At 37.2% G+C, this 22,470-nt stretch overlaps 1 protein-coding gene across 1 annotated transcript; it reads right to left on the reverse strand.

The window, feature by feature from the left end:
- Window positions 1-1,574: 1,574 nt before the first annotated feature.
- LOC146159136 (uncharacterized) lies at window positions 1,575-21,726 on the reverse strand. Its single transcript, XM_083384880.1, has 10 exons — window positions 19,439-21,726; window positions 18,868-18,969; window positions 15,414-15,526; window positions 14,527-14,638; window positions 12,869-13,009; window positions 10,009-10,130; window positions 8,320-8,430; window positions 6,782-6,929; window positions 5,327-5,445; window positions 1,575-4,256 (listed from the first exon to the last, which is right to left on the reverse strand). The coding sequence occupies exons 1-10, from the start codon at window positions 19,553-19,555 to the stop codon at window positions 4,154-4,156; spliced, it is 1,188 nt and encodes a 395-aa protein (XP_083241006.1). The 5' UTR covers window positions 19,556-21,726; the 3' UTR covers window positions 1,575-4,153.
- Between the last annotated feature and the right edge of the window lie 744 nt (window positions 21,727-22,470).

Genomic DNA, 22,470 nt, shown 5'->3' on the forward strand with positions numbered 1-22,470 from the left:
AGGTTGAACAAACTGCAAGAAACCATTAAACATAAAAGTTTAAACTTTACCACACGAATCTCATTTTTACCAAGGCAATGTACCTACTTTTTTCAGTCACGCAGGTTATTGCGCTATATCGGTATGAAAACGTTTTAACCTTTTACGTCCAGAGATTTTGAGAGATGTTTCACCTGCGCCCTTTGGAGACGAGTGCGCAGTTTGACCCTTCACTATATCCAGGGGTTTTTAAACTTTTTTTACCGCGGACCCCTAACTTATTTTTTTGCTTCGCGTTGACCACGGTTTTCAGAGATGACGTCATAAATTCTCATAAATTCCAGAAACCCGCTAATTGGTTTTATTTTTAATTTTTTTTTTAACTCTTTTCTACGAAAAATTGATTATTTCTTAAATATATACTAACATTTCAATTAGGCCTTCATGGACCCCCTTAAACTTGTTCACGGAACCCCAAGGGGTCCATGGACCCAGTTTAAGAACCCCTAATTTAATCCCTTGCCTATTTATTTTTCAAATTTCATACAATATTTTTTTTTTTTTTTTTTACCGGTATGTAGTCACCTAGTTTCAGTGGTCAAACTTAGGTCCACGGCGCACATTAGTGCGTACACACTACTCTCTTTAATTTAGTGATAAACTTTTTTCGCTCAATAAAATATGAAAAACACAGCAAAAAGCTTTAAAAAGTCTATTTGCATTTACAATATGGATAAAATGTTTGATAAGAATTGATTTAAACTCAGAATTTTAGAATTTTGTAGCGAGGGATGGATTAGACCAGTGTTTTTCAACCCGTGCGCCCACTTATGCGTTACAGGTTCAGTAATATATATTCTCTCAGTGGTTTATTGCAGCTTAAGCTATCTATTTTATATTGGCATTTTATAAAAGCCAACAAAAATAACTATTTTATGTAAGGCCACCTGCCTATCTTTTCCAGGTAATTATCAAATTTCATTTTCCTAATATGTTAACTAAGGATGTCCGATACTTGATATTTAAATCTGATAGTTTTGGCAAAAAGTATCGCAATCCGATAATAATGACGTCACTCAGATAACATAAAAACGTTCAGTGAGGATTTTTCTCAAGTCATTTGACCAAAATTGGCTTTGGGGTGAAGAGGTTCAATTACAATCAGTTGTTAACCTACTATTTGTTGATAAAATTGCCTTTTATGATAGGAAATGCTGTACTCAGTTGCATATCATGACCAAAATACCTATATTAATTTAGATTCGTACCAGCACCGATATCAGCCTAGTATTGGATGAGCACCGATACTATCACTTGGCATAAGATATCGGCTCCGGTGCGATATTATCATCCCTAATGTGAACCACTTTTTATTTTAATATTAATAAAAAGCTTGCTGTGAAAATTCGTTTAACTAATTCATTTAAGTAACCTCGTTCCGATAATACGCAAGCGTTTTTGTAGCTTCATACCATCGCTGGAGTTGTACAATGTACATACAAGGGCATCAAGTAAAAGCGATACTCTCAGTGCAAAACCAAATTCTTCTATATCAATCGCTGCTCTTTAAAAATACAATATTTTATGATTCAGAATACAAAGTCCAGCACAAATCGATAAATATGAAACGGGGTTATACCTGAAACATAATTCCCTAACACAGAAATCGAATAATCACTTTATCATTTAAAAAATTATGTCTCCAATCAAAATGAACTTCATACTTCTGGGGCACAATGAAACAAAATATTATTTTTATTGCCTATCATTAAACAGGAAAAGAAAACTAAAATTTACTTTGTTTTCCAGCCGAAAGACGAGATTTTCGTCAGGGGTGAATGGTTGTGTGGCTGGATTTACGAAGCAACAAAATACACATCGTTTATAAAAATGCAAAATGCACCGCGTTGACTGTAGAACATGGAAGTTCATTTTCGCACCCAAGAAAAAAACTAAACGTAATGTTGTACGATCTGCTGTGGATAATAAAGATAGGTCACAAGTTATGAAAGAGGTTGGGTGATTTTCTACCCTTCATCAGAGGGAAATGTAAACTTTTTAGGGGGCGATTTGAAAAAAAATTATTAGATGCTATTTTCGACTTAACAAAACGTAATACACAACGCACTTATTATGGTCATTCCATAGAGTAACATTAGTAAAATTAAAAAGTGCAAACGGTATAGGTGTTTTAGGCTATAAACAAAAAAGTCCGTGCTTAATCACAGGGGGGACTTGGTGAACTTCGCTTCTACAAGCATTCGATGCCCGGACATAAAATCAACTCATTTTCGCTCGAAAAGTGTGGGTTTGCTACAGAACGCTTGATCGCAATCGTAACGCGTGAACTACACAAAGTCGCCGGCAACGCGTAATAACATAGATATAGCACCACACGAAGACTAAGCCTGATACAATTAGCTCTGTATATCAGGCGATCTACGGCGATTGGAAAAGCACAGCTCCACTTTTAGGGATGTCCGATAATTATATCATTCCGATATAAGATGGGCAAACAACACCGCCGTCTCATCCGATTTTAAATGACATTATTACTATGGCCGTATCGGTCAATTTTTGAATTCCTAACATTATAGGTCAAATTGATTTGGTTAAAATTAAGATGCAATAGCAATGTTTTTCATTTGGCGGCTAGTTGTTTAGCGTTAAGCCTGTTAATTTTTGGATTTCCAAGGTACTATTGTTCAAAAAATTTATTCTTCAGGGCGGAAAACGACTAACGAAACATACTGCATGGATACTACACAGATATCGGACGAGATACAGTTACTTGGAAATCGCGTATCGGCCGGGATGCCATAACATCGAACATCCCTAATCGACATCGCACGATTGGGCAATTTCAACAGCGCGGAACATAATTCGTGTTTTCTTTTTCACGACAAAAAGCGGAATGTAAGAATTCTCTCTACAGCTGTTTTGCTTGCGTGTTTGTGAAAAAGCAAACTACTGCACCTCGCTCGATAAACTACAGACGCAATAATGCACACAGAAAGAAAACGAATGAAGAAAGCGACACACATTGTATTAAATAATAAAACGACCCCTGGACTTTAAGTGAAGAAAGCGACGCATAATGGATTAAAAGCAAAATGGGGCGAGGATGGCTCTCGTCTTTAATTTTGAAGATTTGTTTTTTAATCTATTTGTCGTGTTTGTTTGGCTTTTCCCTCTGTGAAACTAAAACTGGTTTTATTTCGCGCTAGCGCTGCCACTACAAAACACATCAAGCTTTGCGACCCCACAACTAAACAAAAAAAATATGAAAAATACAAAGAGCGTATGGTGCTGTTTATGTGCGTATGTACGCATGTGTGTGTGTGTCACCGGTAAGTATGCCATAATTAATTCTTTCTATGTTTTTTTAAGTCTTTTGCAACAGCGATTGTTCTAGAACCCCGAAAAATATATTCAAACCACAAAAATGCAAGAATAAACGTTTCGGGGTTAGGTTAGTTTGTTTCTGTTTGTTTTTTAAGATAACACATCAACATTTTGAGGATTAAAAAATTGATGTGATTTTATTAATGTCTAATCCATCGAGTTAGTTTTCGCAAAAAAAATATCAATTTAGGTAATCCCATTTACAAGAACAATATTTCCCCAATTAAATCTTAAAACTTTGAATCTGCGAACAAATAGAAAGCTGTGAACATGACAAGAAGAACTTGCGATTGAGGTTGATTTTCAGGTAGAATTTGTTTACGCTTGTTGGTACAGAAAAACGCGTGTTGATGATTGCCGCAAAGTTACGGCGGCCTACAGATTTGGGATGCGATACGTCAGGATTTTCCAGGCCATGTCCGGAAATGTTAACGATACACCCTGTATCACTACAGCAAATTTTGAAGCATTTAAGGTTCACAGCAGAAAAATGTTTCATAATTTGAGGCACAGTATAAGGAACAATAGCACATTACTGGCGCCGCTAAATGTGGTTATCCAACCTGTCATAAGCCTGTCGGACATTTGCCTTTTCAAGAGTGGCAACCCTACGATGGAAGCCGTTGCGTGCGCAGGAAAAACAGCATGCAAAAGAATTAAAAGCGTGTTGGATAAGGAACGTCGACAGTGCTTGCCACACCAGGGCTTGAAGGCATCGCGCATTCGCTGTGTTAAAAAGCGCGCCGTATCCAGGCGCCCTTTTGTCTGTTTACAATAGGCAGGTCTCGGGGTGGTATTCGAATGAAGAGGGTTCCGGGTATTTTTCCTTGACGTAGTCTCGGATTTTCTTTGCCGCCAGCATAGCGGTGTCTCTGCAACAAGATAGGGAAGTTGTTTTTTCGTTACCAATAATTAAAGGCAACTCTTATTTTTTCGTAACCGGTTATACTACCTTCAAAGTTAAATTTTGTACGTTAGGTAACAATTTAATTTTAAAGTAAAATTCGTCCACGAAATTCTGTCGTGGTGTTATTACAGGTTAAGTTGACGAATATGCGCTCTTTTTTTTCTATATGTTTATAGTTTATCGCGTTAGGTTCACCTTTTACTTAATTCAGATTGTCTTAATTTCTTTGCCGCTTATTTATAGGTATTTTTCTATTTCCTATTTCGAAAAAGCTAAATGCATTTGTTTCTTTGTTGACATTATAACCTTGATTTTCAACTAATTTGTTAATTCAGCAATCGTTTAGAATTTGCGCCGACAACAAAACGATGATCCACGTGAGAAATTTCAAAAGGGGTTTTGCATCAATTCGGAAAGCCAACAAAGTTGCAGTAAAAGTGATACAAGCGTTTTAAATAGGATTACGGCAGTCAGCAAAACTCAAAATACTGCTGTTTTTGAGCCTGCGACGCCCAGAAGCCACAACAATGTGTTGTTAAAACAAAAAGTGTAATCTTTAAATAATGTTAAATAAAAAAGTGTTCACACGTTAAAATTTGTCAAACGATGGGTAACAACAACTTGAACAATTCATTTTTCATATACGAGTAGCTTATCATTTTTTTTATAACGACTTGCTCACATATGTTAACTAGAACATAAGGGCACTTAAATTGACAAAATATATAAACCAAATTAGCTGCGCATTATTAACGTCAATTACTATTTTTATGCTTCTTTAAAATGAGAAGCATAAAATGCTAAGCCTTTTGTGTAAAACCTAATTTGGATTTTTGAAAAGTTGCGTAAACCTATAAGTCACATTTAAAAAAAAACAAAAATTAATTTCAACCTGCGATTTTGTTTTTGAAAAGAGTAATATAAGAAAAGTAACAAAATACTAGTTTTTCCGACAAAATCGGTGAACTATATTTACAAGGGAGCATATATATTATAACCTCTTGTCATATTTACCACCACAGAAATGCCACTCACTTGACCGAGTAAACGATGACGTCATTCAAGCAGTAGAACTTTGTCGGCCTGAGTCCCTTCAAACTGGCTTCGTTCGCTTGCCAGTTGTTGCCCAGCGAGAAGTACCTGACTGTGCCCCCCTGAAAAATAAAAAGAAAATGATTGCAAAAAGTTGCGGCGGACTTTGTGCTGTGTATCCTTGACTTAATATTGTTCAGATTTTGATATTTTTTTGAAGTTTTTCTTATGGAAGTTTTCTTAATGTTTGGTCCTTAAAAATAGGATTGACGAAAAACTTATTAAAAGTGGTTCATGATTTCGCTCTAATCAACGACCCCAAAGTTTAGCAGTTACATCATTAAAATATGGGAATTTACTTAAAAACACATTAAAACTCAGTTCATATTTACAGATGACAAACATTCGAAAAGTGTTTAAAGGCAAACGTTGCCAATTTAACCACAATTTATTGTGAATGATGAAATGTAATTCTATAGTTTTTATTCTAGTTTATGCATTAGTTTTCAAGAATTCGGCAATTCTAAATCTAAAGTGACCGAATTCTTATTCCAATTCCAATCTAGTTTAAAATCGCCCGAAAGCTTCAACTTTAATTCTAACTTTTCTTAAAACCTAAAATTAATCGAGTTTCGCAAGTCTGCCATAAAGAGAGCAACTTTGCCAAAACGTGGGAAAAAATACAGTTTCCAGGAGAAGCTATTTTGATTATTATTATACAAGGGCGACCTTTCCTGTACTTAATCTTATCGCAGTGTTTTTTAACCTGAGGATATATATCTTTGTACATAAAACCATTTGCTTGCTGCACGTTGCGTTTTGTGTTACTTTTTGATTGAGTTTTTGCTAATAATCGGACGAATTTACCAATTACAAACGTTTAATTTTCCTGACAAGGACTTGAATTGTAATTTGCTTAAAAATATTTGACTTAATGCCCGTTTACACTACAGTTGCACTGAGCGGAGCTGAGCTGCACTGGGCGTGGAATTGTTTTCACTACACCTGCAGTGAGCTGCGAAGGGCGTAAAAATCGCGACAAAACGTAATGTTTTTCTATAGCTGCACTGGGTTTGAGTTTAGCAAAGCGTGGAAATCGCTCCAAAGCGTATTTTTTTCCAGCTGCACGGGGCTTGAGTTTAGCAAAGCGTAACTTTAAGCTAGCTGCAGCTGCTGCACAGGGCTTGAGTTTAGCAAAGCGTGAAACGCTCGCCACAATAGAATTTAAATGCAAATTACGCCCAGCGCAGCTCAGTGCAGCTGTAGTGTAAACGGGCCTTTAGACTTAATTTTTTTTACAAATCATTTGACAGGGACTTATGTTATTTTGAAAATGACTTGACTGGGAATTAAGTTGTTTTATAAATGACTTGACTGGGAATTAAGTTGTTTTACAAATGACTTGACTGGGCATGTCAAAAACTGTTTACAACGTTCCAAGCCTATAACGCCACATACCGGGGCTGCTTCCGTTGGAGCTCCCTCTCCTTTCAAGTAACTGAAATAGGAGGAAGGAACTTGAATGTCGTCGGAATGCCTGAACTTGTGCCCCGAAGTATGGTTAAAACACTCCCTCAGTCTTTTCTGTAGCCTTCCCATCACCGAGCTGCGAACATAAGCACTTAGCCAAGGCTTTGTTCATCACAATAACACAGTATTTCTTACAACATCAACGTCGAAATACAACATAGCTCGGAATAGGACTAAACCAATTGTCGTTATAACCTTCTAAATCGGAACTCAAAATCGTCAAATTAAGACCTAAATGGGCAGAACGAGGCCTATAGGAACAAGTCATAATTGGCAAACTCAAAAAATCATTACATTACCACGTAACTAGTGGCAACGTACCAGTCTCGTGGTACTGCCACTGCTACCGAGCCCGAACCCGTCAGATTTATTGTAATATTTATATACTATTAATTTATATATATACAGTATATACAACATCTGTCTAACCATACTCCTAACTTCATCATTGACTTCCCCAACACCAAAAGGGGTGAACAACCCGGTGCCACAACAGCGGCGCCGTATAACCTAGGGCGACACCAAAACGGTCGATATCAGATAAGTGTACTTAATTTTTAAAGTTATTTATCCATTTAGGCATTATTTCGAAAAATTTAGGATGTATTCCGACATGTTAAGGTCTTATTATTCAGACGATTTTAGATCTTATTGTGACGAGGTTATTACTACGAATTTAGCTTCACAATGTCGGTGGTCCTAATAATAATATATTATAATAGATTATACTGATTTAAATATTGTTGCTTTGTAGTCTTATTGTGTGTTCCCTTAAGTATTGTGGAATCAGAAGGAGCTAAGCCTAAAAGAAAGACCAACATAAAATATGTTATATATTTTTTTCCTTTTGCCCGCGGTGCACCTGGCAACCTTCTATGGCGCACCAGTGAAGAAGCGCTGCATTAACCCATGGGTCGCCACATTGACGTTTCGTTTGTGTGGCGCACTGCAGTAGTGCACATGTTAAGTTATTGAGTTAAAACAGGTAAAACAGGTTAAAATCAATCAACAAGCTTTCGTTTCTGACGTATTTAGTATATATTTCAAAACGGGACAATACGTTTACAGGTCATTTGATTTGACTGATCTAAACGAATGGCTTGTCTTGGAAGAAGAACATTTGGCATAATGATTCAGTTTGGAGCTATTAGGGCAGATTACTGTGTAAATGTATTGATTTGCTATAAAATTAATTAGTTACCGGCCTTCAGTCATTAAAGTAACGATATCACATAAACCTAAATCGATTTTTGAAATAAAACTGTTTTTTTTCTAAAACAACATTTTTTCTTCTAAAATAAGTAATATTTTGCTTTTTCGGTAATTTTATACAGTTCGCGAATGGGCCTGTTCATTCGTGTTTCGCCACAACGAGAAAACATTATTCGAAGGTTAGCGAAAATATGGATTCGGATAAAAAATGAACACAATCCAATATCTAGAAAAAAGAATATTCGAGTTCGTACCGGTTTATGAGATGTGGAACGTGTCCGACCATGTTGGTCATTTTCATGTTGAGCTCATGCTTGAAGTGATAGGCGGAATACAGAAGCGAATCAAAGAAAATGGTGTCCGAGCTAGAAAACACAAAAAACTACAGCGTTAAATCAATTTGATGAACGGAGAAATGTAAGTTTCGACCTTTTAAATTTTCACCAATTTTTTGGAACTTGAATGATATATAGCTTCGAATATTTGCATATATTTTTGCACTGTAAGATTTTTGATTTTTAGGACCGTGCACATATAGTTGAAAAAATATTTGTCGAAGCATAGTGTTTTGTATTCGTTCATATACGTCTTGGGCAGAACGACAAAAGGGTGTAATCTATACAGATTCAGAACAAAAACATCCTTTGTGATACGGGATGAAGTTAACGAACCCCTTTATCGGATATGTATAATTCATGTTTGTAGAGCTCTTCTGGCAAATGTAATTTTCATTCCGACGTTTCGACGTCCTATACAGGTCGTCTTCATCAGGGTAAATAACACTGAATGCGACTAGTACAGTGCACGATAAACAAAGGAAAATAGAAAAAAGAATGGAACGCAAGCACGTTACAACGCAACAAAAACAAAATGCGATAACGAATGATTGGGCCTCTAATCTTTAAGCAGGTGCCTGTAGCACGCTGAAAGCATCACGTCCGTTTTGATGTTCATTGTGTTGCCCCGTTGGTGAATAATCCATGACTCAAGAAATAGTCTTTTCCTGTAGTCAGATTCCCGGGCCAAAACAGACGCCGCATTAAAATCAATACGGTGGCCCTGTGACACCGCGTGATTGGAGAGGGCCGACCTCTTCGCGTCACTGTTGGCAACATCCCGTTGATGTTCTTTTCGTCGGGTGTTAAGTGACCTTCCAGTCTCTCCGATATATATTAACGGACACTCGGCGCAGGGAATAGAATATACAACACCTCGTTGTTCAAAGGTGTTGATTGGATCTTTCGGGTGACACAGTAGCTTGCGGAGAGTATTGGCAGGTTGGACGCCCACCGCTACACCAAAGTCACGCAACATACGCTTCAGCGTGCTACAGGCACCTGCTTAAAGATTAGAGGCCCAATCATTCGTTATCGCGTTTTGTTTTTGTTGCGTTGTAACGTGCTTGCGTTCCATTCTTTTTTCCTTTTTTCCTTTGTTTATCGTGCACTGTACTAGTCGCATTCAGTGTTATTTACCCTGATGAAGACGACCTGTATAGGACGTCGAAACGTCGGAATAAAAATTACATTTGCCAGAAGAGCTCTACAAACCTGATATTATGCCTGGTAGCAATAGCTTATATATGTATAATTCATAGTGTTGTTAATTGACAATTGAAAAAACGCATAAATAAATCGTTCTTCTGGTATAGAGAAAGCTTTAACCAACAATTTAGAATTCAGCAGACACTGTCCGACAACGAAAATGATGGCAGTGAGAATAGGAAGTCTGGTTTAACACATCAAATTATTACAACTTTACCGTTGAGCCCCCTTTTAGACGTGGGCCGCTTTTATTTTATTTTAGTTTTGTTTTTTCATTTATTTGTGTCATCGTCTTATATCGCCTTAGATCATATAATAGTAAGACGCTTCGTGCAGCGCTTGGCATCCGACAGGCCGCAAAATAGAGCACACGATTTGGCACAACAACACTCTACTTACTCGGCCTTATTTGGTGCGCCTTGCATGAAACTCTTCTGTTCAATCCTGTCAAGTCCTGGAATGCCTCCGCTCAAGTACAACTTGTAGCCCTTTTCCGGCGTGTAAAAATCCGAGAAAAAGACCTGAACGACAAAATACAGTCAGACTATTTAATATATATTGACCAAGAAATAATCGCAAAGAAAATACCAACACGTTTGGCCGCTGCTAAGTTTACAACCTATACAAGAAAAAACGTTATATTAAAGCAGTGCTTTGGATGTACAGCCCCTCCCCCATCCAACAGGTTTATTACCATACTGACTGGAGTGTATAATACATGGCACAGTACCTTATAAGATACTATATTCTATTTTGTGACCACATAACCAAATATATCTCTTAATAATCGTCATTTTGAGGTACTAACTAGTTATTCATAACGGTTAATAGTTTGTTTTTTTGCACTACAACAGGGTGTACGATTCTATAAGTTCAGTGTATTGCGTGGACTGGGATGTACAAGTTCTTTAGCAAACGTAAAAGCGTGTACTGTTCCAAAAAAGGATGGCAACCACTGTATTAAATTGAACACCTCTATGCCTGCCGTTCTAAACCACGTATTCAGAAAAAAATCGTGTAGAAGTCAGCTGCCTTATCTTCTACCCGTACTTGTTTGCAAAGGATGCTTTCGGCAAACATTACACCTGACAACGATAAACTCAGGGACCGTTTGTGTTTCGCGTTTAAGCAACGCCCAGAAGAAAAAGCGCGCTCGTTATAACGTCACAGAGACGTTTCGCGTTTCACGGTCACCACAGTCCAGTCGGGAGACAAAGAAACGCCACGTCAAGGAATAAAAAACACCAAAAAATCGTGCGCTCTCGACCGAAACGCGAAAAGACAAAAAAGCAATGGCGCAGAAAGAGATGACCAAATTATATAGAACGATGAATGGGGGTATTAACCTGACGCAGTGTCCCAGAACCAAATAGGTGCCAGCTTAACCCACCATATTTGAAAAGAGACTAGTTCGGAGTCACTTCGCTTTTGAAGGATCTCACGCTAAATACGACCGTGAAAAAAACACCGATTCACGGAATTTTTACTTTTGATTTTTTTTTCGATATCGCCAAGGATAAAAGACAAATCAAAAAACACGCAAAGTCGATAGATATGTAAATTTAAATAAATATATATAGAAACACGCTTGTGTAAACCCACAGATTAAAGGATACCATATACGTCAATAAAATGTATGGATTAGTAAAAAAAATGAACAACCAAAAGGGTGAAAAGGGTGCATTCATGAATAAAAAAGGAATAGATTTTCCCGTAGTGAAAGAAATCAAAAACACAGCATTGGGTTAAAAATAAATACATCAATTTCAAAAAGACGAACAAGTTCTATTTGTGTTCGATATGAATTTATTTAAAAAAATAAACCAACATAATATACAAGATATTTCATAAATTTAACGAATCATAAATTATAATCATATAGATTCAACGCCTTGACATTAAAACACAAATCTCACGAGTGGAAAAGTAAGACTGTGACAAAAAACGCAACAGCCTTGGGGCCAAACATAATCTATAACAAATCAAAAATAGAGCGTTTGATATTGTTAAGGTCTCTGAAATTTTAGAGTGGATGTTCAGCAACACCTCTACAGCAAATAATCCCACCCAAATACCATTTAAAGACGATTGATTGGTTCGTTATTAAAGTTAGCCAACTGAAAACTTTCAGAAACCGAATATCGATGTAATTGAAATTTTAAAGCCATAATATTCGATAAAATCGACATTTCACAGCTTACAGACGTTCCAGCAATAACTCATGCCATCATCAGTGTAAAAATTCAAGTGAAGATAAAAGCGATCTTCTGTAATCTGCAAAATGTCGATTTTATCGAATATTGTGGCTTTAATATTTCCACTGAAATTATTTAAATAAAAACAGTGTATTGTGTTCCAAATATCGTTGGCTAAACGATTATGAAACTATTGTTTAGGCTACAGCGAAACTTTGACTTAAGTTTTTAACATAATGACTCCGGCGGTAAACTAAAGATGGCAATCTAATCGAAACGACAGGTTAGCTTTGAGCCATCAATTAAACAATGGAATTCCCTAATGAACTACTAATTCAGCCTGCTCTGCGAACGTTTGGCGATGCACGTTATTGCGTGTGAAGGGGTGTTAAAGGGTAAGTTATGTTTGCAAAAGTTAAAGGGGGGTTATATTGACAAATACACGCGAAACATACACTATTAGGGGTACACGTAGTACAACAGTGCTGGGACAATTTCTGTGACACGCAAACAGTAGTAGGCCTACCCCAGTTGCTTAAGATTTGCTGGTTTGAAATACATTAATATTAACGTTATAAATAAAAAATCTTTACTTTATATTGAAAACACAGCTCTATCAAAAAGGCCTTTAAGTAAGGGTGTGTTAATAGTGCCACGTTGTTTACCGCAGCCTCTCACACGTACCTTCAGTGTGTTAGAGGTGTTAGATAAACGGCATTTTTTATGGGAGCTTACTACAGTTATTGTTGCAGAGCTACTTAGATTTCCTTCTTTCAACACCCAGCAAATACTGGAAGATTTAAACAGAAAAGTCATACAAACTTTTTTAAAGATCTAACACTTTTGAGTTAGTTAGAAATGCATTTAAGTAATATCAAGCCATTGACCTTGGTTGGCTGATTGACTACATTAAAATTCTGATGAAAAACAACGACTTGACTTTTGTACTTGTCAATATCATCACACATCTCCCTAAAAAAGTTGTGGCCCACACAAAGCATCAGTTAAGGACTCTTAGCTGAAGGGCGTACTTAATGATCACGTATCGCGGTACGACCACTTACCGGAGCACCTAACATAATGTCGTCGTTGAAGTAGAGGAACTCTTCGCTTAATCCTGGAATATTGTGCAGGTGAGTCTCGATCGCTGGCGAACTGAAGGTTGGAAGTTGCGATTGGTATTCGAAGATGTCCTTGTGGAAAATCTGTTGGCAATCAACAACAATTAAATACTAAAATTTATAACAGGGATATTGCTTCCACATTGGGATTTCGTTTTCTGTTTCTAAGACAAGTGGGTATCGTATTATGTCAAATACTGGACAACTTACTTGAGTTACTGATTAATCAAATAAATTTCCTTAAACTATGTGTGATATAAATTGTAACCTTTTCTTAAATTACCTAAAATTTTAAAATTAAAAACTGGTATAAAATTTAAATAAAATTCAAAAATTTATAGAAATGTAAAATTTCTTTGTTGAAAACCTACTGACGCGGCGAAATGGAAAGGTTTTGGGAGTGTTGCATTAATTCAAGTCGATGACTTTACTTAACTGCAATTAGGTCGCCGATTTCAAGTGATTTGACTTGTGTCAGTTAGAAAATTACTTGACTTGGACTTTTACACTTGAGTTGGAGTTGTTTTGTGAATGACTTGACCTGACCTTCCTTCTTATAATACGACTTGTTTACCAACAACACGGCACAGGGCCAAATTAAAACACAACTGTTTTTTCAATACACTCACTATAGGGACAAAAAATAAGTTTTGACTTCCTTAAGTGGCAGTAATTTAGAAAGTTAATCATTTGCTGGACTTTGCTTAATGGCTGATTTTTTAACTAACGTGGACAAGTAAAACAAGTGGAAACACTGAAATACAATGATTGTTATTTTTTATAAGCAGGGGGCCACAAGGACTGAGAGCTTACCAAAGGGGGCAACGAAGCATAAAAGGTTGAGAACCACTGGGCTAGGATTCTAGGAGATCCGATAATATCAGATCTGAGCAGATATCTGTAGAAAGTATTGGAACTCGTCCTTTACTATCTGATAACAAGCATTGGAACTGGTCGTATACTAGGCTGATATAAGTGCCGAACCGAAATCTAATTGGTTCGCGTACTAAAGTCATGAATTTACGATTGTGTTCTGAAGGGCGACGTTCAACAAAGGGGGAGAGCTCGCATTAAAAAAAAAGCTTTTTCTGGTCATTTGATGTCACTTCCATTTATTCATCGCTCAGCAGTTTTGACTGTGGGCAAAAAGGCAAATATTTAAACTGTTTGACGATGCCATACTGATAGTCTTACCATATCAATGCTTAATAAACACACCGGCGTGTTTTTTGGCTTTTTGGTAGAAGATCGATGTCATACATTACGTTACACGAATCACGCCATTGCAAAATCAGAACTCGCCAAAGGCGTATTTCCTTTTGAATAAAAATATTTCAGTTAAAGATACTATGGAATAAATATTGCAATTAAGTTTATTGCTGATAGCTTTGAGATAGACTTGACTTGCTAGGACAATAACTTAGGACTGAGATATAACTGGGTAAGCAAATGCTTGGAATGAGACTTTAAATTTGTTAACAATGACACTTGTTTTTTTGCAATTCGCTTGACTGGGACATATCGCTTAAAGAGAACGGACAGAAATCCAAAACGACATGCTTACTTTAAAAACGTTCGCTCACTCTAAGGAAAAAACTCACCACTCGCACTCTCGGGTTGCTGGTGTTCAACCAGCAGGGGATCTGTCCGTTTGTGACGACATAGATGTTGCCGATCCATGGCGCGAATTTCTCGATCGACCTCATCGAGTATCTGAAACAAAGTAGGAATACATTGAAGGGACGTGTTGACCAAAACATATGTATTTGGAAACATCGGCGTTAAGTTCTAAGTAGTTGCAATTCTTCAAAAAAGATAGAATCCTACGCAAAAGTTCTCGTTATAAGTGAACTTTTCAGGTAAAAGGCAAACAAACATGGCAGTGCTTGGTTTGATGAAATAAATTCAGGTAAATACGCGCTGATTCAGAAGCAGGTAAACAACGTTGTGCAAATGACATCAATAAACTTATTTAAATCGTAATTTGCTCAAGCAGTTTTGATCTGCAATAAAGAATCTCAAAAAAGTATGAAATTTGCCGAGAAAACAAAAAAAAAATCGAAACGAAAAAAAAGTACAGCGGGAGCATAGTCAACACAAATCACAATAACTACGACACTTTCTAAACCCGTAACTCAATCTGCGATTCATTATAAACTCCAAGACTTTCGAAAAAACGTTCGGTTTTTCTACGACATTTGTATGTAATATCAAGTACAGGCGAAATATAACAACGTTTGGTTAAAACTATATTTTTCATTAAACAATTGTGAAAGCGCAGTTCGTTTTTTGTCGATAAGTAAGTATCGGATGCGCATCGACAATAGTTCAGAATAAAGGGATTTGTACCCGATCTGTTTTAATCTGATATCCATACTTCAGGCTGGTAAACTGGTAAAATCGAACGTCTGAACAAATCGGTCTACGCAAGAGAATTAAAATTGAGGCAATGCAATAAAAACATATTTTGAATGCGAAAATCGAGCACCTCATTATTCCATTGTCGTAGAAACGCTGCTCACGCTTGTCGACGACATTGCCTCCCAGCTTCATTATTTCAAGGTGAAGGGTCCGGGCAAAGTCTGGGTCTGTGCCGTTTACCTGGCAAAAAAGAACATTCCAGTCAGTATTTGCTTTCATAGGTTTACTTGTAAACACAGAAAACAATGGATAAATACTGAAGTTTGTATTTATAGGTACTCTTTGAAAAAACTCGTAGGAACTGGACAAAAAACATTTTTTTTAATTTTAGATTTAGGCAAAATAGTGAGATTCAATTTGTTTTCTGTTACGTTTGATAATTTAAATAAATAAATCATTTTAAAATATTAGAAAATAGGAGGTTAGCAATTGTATGTAAGTTTAATGCGACCCAATAACCTAAACAATGGTTCCCAAAGTGGGCGGTCGGTACCTAGGTATAGCTATTTTATTCAGTCATTAGAGCGCTAAATGATGAGTTCAGCCAAACGAAAATGAAGGCAATTCAAATCAAGTTATCTCCAGTATGGATTTATTCCAGCCCCTAATTGTGAATCACAGCCGATGTGTTTGCTGTGCTCCAAAGTGTTTTCTAATGAAGCAATGAAGCCGTCCAGTCTCTCCGAGCATTTAGCGACAATTCACCCAGATAAAGTAGGCAAGAGTGCACGTTTTTTTCAAATGCTCTGGGACAAATTCAAAAAACGGAAAACTGTTAGCACAATAATTTCGAACCTTTCCCAAACAAGTAATGATGGATTACGTGCGTCTTGCAATTTGTGAGTGATGATTGCAAGAAAAGGCAAGCCACATACGTTTGGCGAAGAATTGATCTTGCCATCAGTAAAGGTAGTTTTGGACCCCGTTTTGCACCACAAGGCCTCTTCTACAGTTATTAAATCTGTTCCTCTGAGTAACAATACTGTACAGAGACGGGTAGACGAGATGGCTACTGATATAGATGAAAGCATATGCAGCATAATCAGAAATACATCATTCAGTTTACAACTGGATGAGTCAACTTTGCCAGGAAATGAATGGGAAATGTTTTTTGAATGATGGAGTTTTACATGAAGAGTTGGCAATCGCTTTAACACTGGATTCAGATACCCGGGGTGAGACAGTATTTCAGAAAGTTAAAACATATTTTGACAAAAACAAACAAATTCCACTTACCAATGTCATAGCGTGTGCAACTGACGGTACCCCATTTATGATGGGCCGTTACCGTGGCTTCATAGCATTTCTAAAAGCAGCGAATACAAACATGCTAACAATTCATTGTGTGATTCATCGGCAGTATTTTATGGCCAAGAATATCAGTGACCGTCCTAATCTCTCATTGAAGACTATAATCAAGGGCAGTAAATAAAATCAAAGCTCGTGCGCTTAACACACGCTTGTTTAAGCAATTGTGTGGGAGAACGACGAGGCCGTTTTGAGCATTTACTTCTACACAAGTAAGATGGCTCTCCAAGGGAAATTGCCTTGCACGATTTTACACACTGATAGATACTGTTGTGGAATTCTTACAAAGCTGTGACCCTGGCCTTGCCAAATAAATTATTGCTATAAAAAGTGATATCGCATACTTGTCAGATAAATTTTCCTTATTTAACGAAAGAACCTATCCCTTGAGGGCAGGGGCGTATCCAGAAATATGAAAAGGGGGGGGGGGAGTCCCGAATTTTCAACTTGGGGAATTCCCCGTTTTTCCGCCTGACGTTAATGACGTCATAAAATAGTGACGAATATGACGTCATAAAACAGCGATTGTGATAACGTCATAAATAATAAAAAAGTAATCAGAAACGAAACAACCGATTAACTTCCAGCAAAAGAGAACCTTTAGACGCAAAACGCACACGTGCGTTGCCGACACTCCTGCCAGGCGCCAGCTGCGAAACCGCTTAGTGTGCAATCGTTAACTTCATGAGTAAATCGAAAACAAGACCGTGAAATATATGTGATTGATTTTGGTAGATCCATGTACGGGACTACGCTAAATTACAAGCACGTCTTTCGCCACCTGCAATACTAAACGAAGATCGTTTTCCCGGGTGTTATTAGACTAGCACAACATAAAAACGCCACTTCAATAGTTAATCAAAATCAGTGTTTTTAACCTTTTTAATTGAGGGCACACCTGTCGAACGAAGCCAGCGCGATTTTTTTTGGTATAACGGCATTTCTTTTAAATTTATTGCAAGTTTTAGTACATTGCCGAAACTGAAAGATAAAAAAGTAAAAATATATGTCCAATATTTTTGAATACGTTTTCCGTTTGTCCGCGACGCACTTGGCAGCCTTCTACGGCGCAACGGTAAAGAAGCGCTGTTGTAGTTCAAAAGACAGCATTAAATATAAAAAAACGGCTGTAGAAAAATCATTCGCGCGAAGCGCAAAAATTTTTCTCGCACTTACGTAGTTAAAATAGTCGAAAAGTGTATGAAATGGACTAGTGTATAGTTAAGAGGCAGCGGGCCGTAGGTTGCCGACCCCTGTTTTACACCAACATCTGATATTAACGCGGACAGTAAACAGCGAGAAACATGAGCACCGCCTAACTCAACGTTATAACCGAGAAAAAGGCGGACACCGCTTGATTTATTGTTGTTGATTGTCGAACACACACTTGCTAATCAGCCAACCTGAACGAATAACGAAAGGCGAAAGAGAAAAAAATCCTGCCTTCACGGTCGACCAAACAAGAAACGAAAAACGGCGTTTTGCGCTCGATCTTGGTTTCGCATTAGATTAAGACGCGTGACCCAATTACATTATAAAACACGCAGCTTTGGACGGTGAGTTTAAACGCTGAAAAAACGAACAAAAAACGATATTATCACCTACGAAAAGGGGGGGGGGGGTTCCGAACCCCCAAAACCCCCCTGGATACGCCACTGCTTGAGGGCAACGAGTTAAATCTAATCAAGGTAAAATCAGCAGTGTGTGAATTAAAAATAAGCTTGTGTTGTATGGTCGAAATTTAGCTAAACGCGAATTCCTCCAGTTTTGCTATCAGCGACGAAAGTATTTCTACTGTTGACGTTGAGACATAAAGCGAGCATATTCACGAATTGCATGAAGACATGGAAGTTCGGTTTCAGGATGTACTACAATTGGAGATTCCTGACTGGATAATCGACCCGTTCATTAATATTTCCGAGCAAGGGATTCTCGTTGAGGAACTTATAACCTTGCAAAATCATTTTAAACTCAAACCAAAATTCCGTGTCTCGTATCAATCATTTTGGCTGCAACGCGAAATAAAAGTTAAATATCCTCACGTGTGGGATCGGATAAAAATGTTTTTCATTGCATTTCCCAGCTCATACTTAGTGGAAATTGCGTTCAGTGCTGTCACAATCAGGGCTGCGTAGTCGGACTCGGGACTCGAGCAAGACCGCGTACAACTACCCGAGTCCTGAGGATTATTTTTATTAAACACACGGACTTACCCAAGTGTAAACAACATCGATTGCATTTTCTCGGCGTTTCTCGGCGAATTGTCTGCCCAATGGCTCTGGTTTTCCAAAGACCCGATGTGTTATGTTGATGGCCTGCAAAACAAGTGTGATAATTGTGGCAAAGCAACTTAACCTACCCCAAATTTGTTGGTATAACAAGGGTGCTTTCTAATTTTCATAACTGTACCGCGCGAAAAATTGCATTAATAGTACACCAAATGCATTTGGAAGGCTAAACAAATCAGTCAATCAATTAGGGCTAAATCACAGTTATTTTGAACGAATATAAACGTATGTGTCATTGTATTAATATTAAACAACGAAGTTTTTTTAACTTTAAAAAAACGATGGCTGAATTGATAATTATACGTGTTTTCCATATTTCCGTTGGATCTGCTTCTTAAGAAAAACATCGTTTCATACTTTGTCTAATTATGAACCTATTTTCACGTCTCAGTGTATTATGATTGCAAAAAAATCAAACCGCACCATTATTTTACAATTTACTCTTATGCGTTGGGTTAAATGAATGAGTTTAACTTGAAGCGCGCTAGGCTTTTACTTTGGTTGCAACCGTCTGGTAATTCCTGCGATCCAAGTAAACGAAGTTGATGGAGAAAATCAGGATCATAAAACAAAGCAAGAATCCCAGAAACAATTTAATGACAAACTTAGTCATTTTACTGCGAACAAAAAAGGTTTGGTTAGGAGTTTCCTAGAACTAAAAAAATAAAAAAAGCCCTGACTGGGTTCTTATGCTAAAACTAGAGGTACTCAAACTGTTTGCATGGCGGTACTTCCTGTGAAATCCTACTTATAGGTAGGCAATATGTAATTACAAAATATAAACGATTTTTATTGGATAGTGCGTATTCAGTCTCACATGCTGGTCGGAATGCCTATTTGTATCACAAAAGAGGTATTTTCTAAAATTACAAAATTAGCAACCAACTAAAAAATTGCACTTGCGGCAAACAGTTTTGTGGATCTAGTATAGCTTTGAAGCTAAACGCGGTTTGACAATTTCTACTATAGATTCCCACAATGCAAATTAAAATGCTGTAAACTGCACAATCACCCGTCGTATGACTCTCGAAAAATATTCCTCGCGGTAATTTGAACGTCTTGACGTTGGTGAATCAGCATTAAACCAACGTACCGTGAAATAGACTCTTCCCTCAGGGTCTCCTATTAATAGTGCTTTAATTTACAGTTTTGAATTATTATTATATGAGATGTGACTGTCAAACTGCAAAAGCATGCTTTTTTATTTATTTTTTTGAAAAACAATGTTTTTAAATACAATTTAAGGCACCATTGTTGTGTTGTTTATGTCAAGTTTTGATTTGTCCCATTTTTTGACCGATCTGAGAATATAACATTTATGGCTGTATATCAGAAACTAAAACTGAACAGCTATGGAACTGGAAAAAAACAATATTAAAATACTACAACAAAAACCAAGCATACATCGATACCAAAGTGAAAGCACATTAATATTGTAACAGTTAGGTCATTCGAAAAAGCCTTTTTAATGAAACACGGTAAGATAATCGCAATATACAAGGCATTTTATCTCGCTAAGCGAAAGATATATGCCAGTCAGGCAGTCAAACATGCCTCTCCCCATTTCCTGAAAAGGCAACATCAATAAAACATGGGCCTACCTATATTATGCCAGCTGGAAACAAGTTCAGCGCATTGAAGTCGCCGCTAAGTAAAGCCAAGGACAGGAAATTGAAAGTAACAAGGCACATTTATAAAGTCCATATAAGGAAGTTACAATATTGTGTACTGGAATCCATATATGCTGCAGGTTATAGGTTTCAAAAAGTTAAAGACGTTCTGATAAGTCGCTTGTAAAGACGCTAGCCCAAATTTATGTCGAAAGATAACCTCATGGACTCTATTTGTTGTCATCGCTGATTTGGCATTATCGGGCAAAAAAATTCGAAATAGACGCTTCGTCGAAAATGTGTATAGCTCAACAAAGAGTATTCACAGTTCCTTGATACTTCAACGTAACTCTACGGAACGCGGATCAATGAATCGATGAATCAAAGAGAAAACCAATTCGCCGGAAACGATTCAACAAAGCCATTAATAATAGGAATGTTTAAGCGCGTAAAACTAAACAGGTTTTAATCGAAATGTAGCATTGTATCGCCGTCGTAAATTCCCAATGACAGTTTAGTGTGATAAGAAATACAGAATATTGCCTAGAAGCGTCATTTATGGGGCGAACAGTGTGGGCAATCAATCACTAGTTTCTCCATAATAACCAAATATTGTCAAACCTAGATTTTGTATGCACATATTATTGGGAGGTAGATTCAATGGAATCCTTTTCGGTGAGTTTCTAGACTTTGTATTTTAATTACCAAGCAAAAAATAGTAGTAGGAGCTGTTAATCGACCTGAAAAAAATCATCTGAAAGTCCGTCTATACCTAAATAAAATCGCCCTTCATGCTAACATAAAAGGTCATTAGTTACCCAAACACCCCAAAACCGAAAACACTGGTGATGGAATACTAGAACGCTTTCGTAAACTTTCAATTTAACTGATATCAAGTCATTTTTTGCTTTTGAACTTTCAAAGCAACGCTGGATTGGTTGTTTTATCCCAGCTAGATTTGATTTTCCTGTAGAGTGTAGACCATTAATTACCAACCTTTTCTGACTTCCTCAAACAATAAAGTAGCTTTTCAATATCGCTGCGTACCAGCTAATGTTACAAAACCAGTTTTCTCAAAACAAACCTAACAAACAAAAAATGAACTAAAACATATTTCAGATTTTAGGTCAAACTTGCGGAATTTTTCTTCATTCGAATAAGACGTTAAGTCTGCTCGACTACAACCTTAATGGCCTTTCCAATCACAGGTTTAGAACCACTAGACTTTATAGAATAGTAGTTCCCAAACTTTTATGGCTTACGGTTCTTACAGATTCGCAAATATCTCTCGCGTCACCCGGTCGGGAACCACTGATAAGGACACACCAGCGCTAAGCATTGTTACACATATGAACCCCATTGGAACAACTTTAAGGAAGGCTAGGACGATCGGCGTTCTGTTCCTAAAAATCAAGGAGTGGCTTTATTTGATATGACTAGACACTTTATTACCTAGATATGACTGGACACTTAAGTACCTTGACAAACTAGACACGAGTTCATTTCAAATACTTACTACGTAAATGGGAAATTTTTCCGTTCGTTTACGTTTTAAAAATCCGGTTCGTTTACGTTTTAAGGCTGTCTTTTATGCATAAAAAAAACAAAATCGCGCTCGCTTCGCTCGCCAAGTGTTCCACACACAACAAGCTTAATAATCACGGAACTAGACCAGTGATTCTCAACCTTTTTTAGAGCAAGAGCCGCATTTCAAACCTAAGGTTTGCAAGGAGCCGCATAAAAAACAACAGTAGGCATATAATTAAAAAATATTAAGAAAGCAACTAGAAAACAACAAATATACATTACGCTAGCCTAGGCTAACTAATTAACAGTGTTTGCCATAGCTTGTCGATCAGGACTAAATATATTGTGACGTAACAAACCACAAAATTATTTTAAAGAGCCGGATGGAAGT

The sequence above is a fragment of the Ascidiella aspersa genome, chromosome 3 (genome assembly GCF_963924565.1).
Source record: "Ascidiella aspersa chromosome 3, kaAscAspe10.2, whole genome shotgun sequence".
Taxonomy (NCBI): domain Eukaryota; kingdom Metazoa; phylum Chordata; class Ascidiacea; order Phlebobranchia; family Ascidiidae; genus Ascidiella; species Ascidiella aspersa.